At 44.0% G+C, this 3,419-nt stretch overlaps 1 protein-coding gene and 1 pseudogene across 1 annotated transcript; both read right to left on the bottom strand.

Annotated features, from left to right (window-relative positions):
- Positions 1-1,715: 1,715 nt before the first annotated feature.
- On the bottom strand, positions 1,716-2,198 carry LOC121747508 (40S ribosomal protein S24-1-like). Its single transcript, XM_042141561.1, has one exon. The coding sequence runs from the start codon at positions 2,127-2,129 to the stop codon at positions 1,716-1,718; it is 414 nt and encodes a 137-aa protein (XP_041997495.1). The 5' UTR covers positions 2,130-2,198.
- A 333-nt stretch (positions 2,199-2,531) lies between these two features.
- Positions 2,532-3,026, bottom strand: LOC121747681 (annotated as a pseudogene).
- Positions 3,027-3,419: the final 393 nt, after the last annotated feature.

The raw sequence follows: 3,419 nt of genomic DNA, 5'->3' as shown, positions 1-3,419 counted from the left end.
CCCAATAAAGGCCATATCTTGTAGAGGTTGAGATGAAATAAGGTCCAGAGCCAGGCCTGCAGAGGTTCCAACCGGGATCAGTTCCTTCATAGCAAGTGGATCATCGTGAGCCTTAACACACAGATCATTCACCATTTTTACCCCATTTCCTTCCACCGTCCTGTCAGCAGCCTTCCCCTCCCCAGAGACGACCATCGAACCCTCATTTTCTATGGCCCCCTCAGGAATCGGGGCCAATACCTGCACCTTCCTCCCCCCTGGTCTCTTCTTCCCAGTAGACAACTTCGGGTCAGAGCCTTCAAAACCCTTCGATCCCGACAGCCGTAGAGCCCTGCCCCTCAATCCCCCTCTCCTCATCTCCGCCATTCTCAGCAAAGGCGATTTCAGTCTCTGAAGGCCTAGACGACCACGAGTTGAGATAGTCCGAGGCAGTTGAGATTTCGTTCTCTCCGACCGCCTTACCTCAGATGAGTGAACGGAACCACACAGAGGCAGATTTCATTTTCCCTCACTCTCTAGGCTAAGTTCCCCATCCTCTACAATCGGACTCTGTATCTCCTCCAAAACCTCCGCTTCCGCCATCAGAGCCCAGAAGTAACACCCAGATCCTAATCTCCCCCTCAACAATTCAAACTAAGAACGAAAGGAGGAAAAATTATGAATCTTAGAACAATCGCTCCAGAAAACAGGGAAATCGCTCCAGCCACCCACAAAACAGTGAAATCGGAACTCCGTGAATAGTGAAAACGAAACTTTGTGAACAGTGAAAATCAAGAAATCAGGGGCCTCACTATGCGGAAATCCCACCCAGAAAAAACCATGTGAAATTTGCACACAATGAGTGTGAAAATGAGAGCATCGTGGATTGGATTTTTTAGGATGTAAATGGTTTGGTTGTTGGCCAAGTAAACTCAAATACAAATGAAATTCCACGAGACAACCATGACTATTCTGCTCTATTGACTAAAATGATCTTGTCTTTCATCCCATTACGTTACTCACATCACAAAATGGTTAACTTGGCCAATAAGCAAACCTTTTGAATCAAAACCGTCGACAATTATACATTTTCTTGCGGACTTGGATTTGGAATGGAGAATCTCGCACATCTTCAGAGAAGGCAATAAAGCTGCGGACTTTCTTGCGGGCTTGGATTTGCAAGCAGGATCAAGAACGGTTTTCACGAAGGATTCGGTACCTACTCGGGTTAAAGCCCTTTGCAGGCTTGACCAGCTAGGTTGGCTGAACTTTCATTTCTTAGGATTGTGGAAGTTGTTGCAGGGGGCTGAGATCTTTGCAGGGGCAGGCGCGGGTTTGTTGGAAAGGGAGGTGCAACGCTGGCCCAGAGGTTGATGGACAGGAGTGCAACGCTGGCCTAATTTATGCAGTTGGACTGTTAGTAGCTTTTGGACCAGATTTTTGCAGGGGCTGGCTCTGGAGCGCGAGGATATTGAGGCAGGTGTGTAGAGGTTGCAAGGCTGGTATAGATGTGTGGCTTGGATGATAGATGTTCTTTTATTTTGTAATAGTTTTGAGTTTAGCTTTTTTTATATATATATAAATAAAGCAAAGAGTATGAGACTTGGTAACAATCCAAAAAGATCGTGCCCTTTTGCATTAAACAAGGAGCTAAATTAACCCTAAGGCAAACAAAAATATACTGTCACATGAAAATCATCACAATTCTAAACCCAAAAAAGTAAAATATCACAAACTCATTTCTTCTTGCCTGCCTTAGCAGCATCCCCGGCTTTAGTCTTCTTAACACCACCGATTTTCTTCGCCCTGTTCTTTCTTTCCTTCATCTGCTTCCTTGATTTCTCAATCTTTGTGTCAAGACCATTCCTGATTAGCATGTACTTAGGCTCGAACTTCTTAGCATTCTCAACAGAATCATAGATCAACCCAAATCCAGTAGATTTGCCACCACCAAAATGGGTCCTGAACTTGAACATGAAGATGGCATTGGTGTCCTTAACCTCATACATCCTTGCCAACTTCTCCTTCAACTCAGCCTTAGAAACACTGGCCCTTCCCGGATGCAAGACATCGATGATAAATTGCTTCCTTGAAAGGAGACGGTTTGTCATGAACTTCATGGTCCTGATAGTAACTGCCTTGTCCGCCATTTTAGGTGTCGTTTAAGCAGATCTCCGCCGTGCGCCGCTGATCTGATGAAGCTCCTACTCTGATAGCGAAGCGTTTCTGCTTTGAAAGTAGTTTTGAGTTTAGCTTGCTGTTCTTTTCAAGACGATTCACTTTTGGAATTGTCTTTATGTAAACTTTCGGCTTTGATAATATATAGGGGATGAGGGACCTACTCAACCCTCCACCGTGAAGGTGTTCGATTAAAAAAAAGACCATTTCCATCCAAATGATCTATAAAACTTTCTTTGTACGATTTTTTTTATGAAGAAAAACAAAATTCAGACATCAAAATCCCAATTTAAGAGAAATGCAAGCCAGCCGAAACTGGTCTTAAAGAAAAAAGAGCACACAAGTTTAACAATAAAACATGGTGAGGCTTGGGCTTAGTAACCACCCTTGAGATCATTAACGACATCGTATTGAATGGGAGTGACGGTTTCTAGTGTAGCACCCTCGACCATGAAACCGGGCTTGGGTCCCTCTGGCTGTCTCTTGGTGCTGATGATTTTGCCCTGAGCCTTCGCCACAGACTTCAACTCGTCGTTCTTCTTTATCCTCTCTTGGATCTCCTCATGGCACCTCGATGGTTGGACGTGCTCCACACGAACATGAATCCTCTTCCGAATTATCCTGTTTCCAACCTGTTTGTTGACTTCGACGCCGACAGAGCGCTTGGTGACGTTCCAGACGCGACCGGTGCGACAATGGTAAAATTTGTGGGGCATACCCTAGTGGATAGATCCGTTAACCTTGATGTCGACATAATCGCCGATTTTGAAGATCCGAAAGTAGGTAGAGAGATGGGTAGGACCCTTCTTCCTGAAGGCGCGGGAGAATGAATCTCTGGTGCGCAACCTCAAACCGTGACCCGCCGGCATTTTGTGCGAGAGAAACTTTCATTGTACGATCTCTGTTAGGTAATTGCATCAAGATAGGATTATATTCATCGATATAACATCACAGAAATTAGCATATCTTAACAGCTTATTTGAAGCATAACTCTTTGTATTTGAGTTTACTTGGCCAACAAGTAAACCATTTCCATCTAAATGACCCACAAACTTTCAATGTACGATCTCTGTTAGGTAATTGCATCAAGTTAGGATCATATTCATCGATATAACATCATAGTAATTGGCATATCTTAACAGCTTATTTGAAGCATAACTCTTTGTATTTGAGTTAACTTTTTTTTAAAAAAAAGCTTCACGGTGGAGGGTTCGTGGGTCCCTCATCCCTATATTTCAAATGGAGTGACGTACATAACGTGG

This window comes from Salvia splendens, chromosome 9 (assembly GCF_004379255.2).
Source record: "Salvia splendens isolate huo1 chromosome 9, SspV2, whole genome shotgun sequence".
NCBI lineage: Eukaryota > Viridiplantae > Streptophyta > Magnoliopsida > Lamiales > Lamiaceae > Salvia > Salvia splendens.
The sequence above is the reverse complement of the archived record's forward strand: the minus strand, read 5'-3'. Positions and strand labels throughout refer to the sequence as shown.

What these genes read in the sequence shown, in the direction of transcription:
- LOC121747508 (XM_042141561.1), bottom strand. Translation starts at nt 2,129, where the DNA reads ATGGCGGACAAGGCAGTTACTATCAGGACCATGAAGTTCATGACAAAC.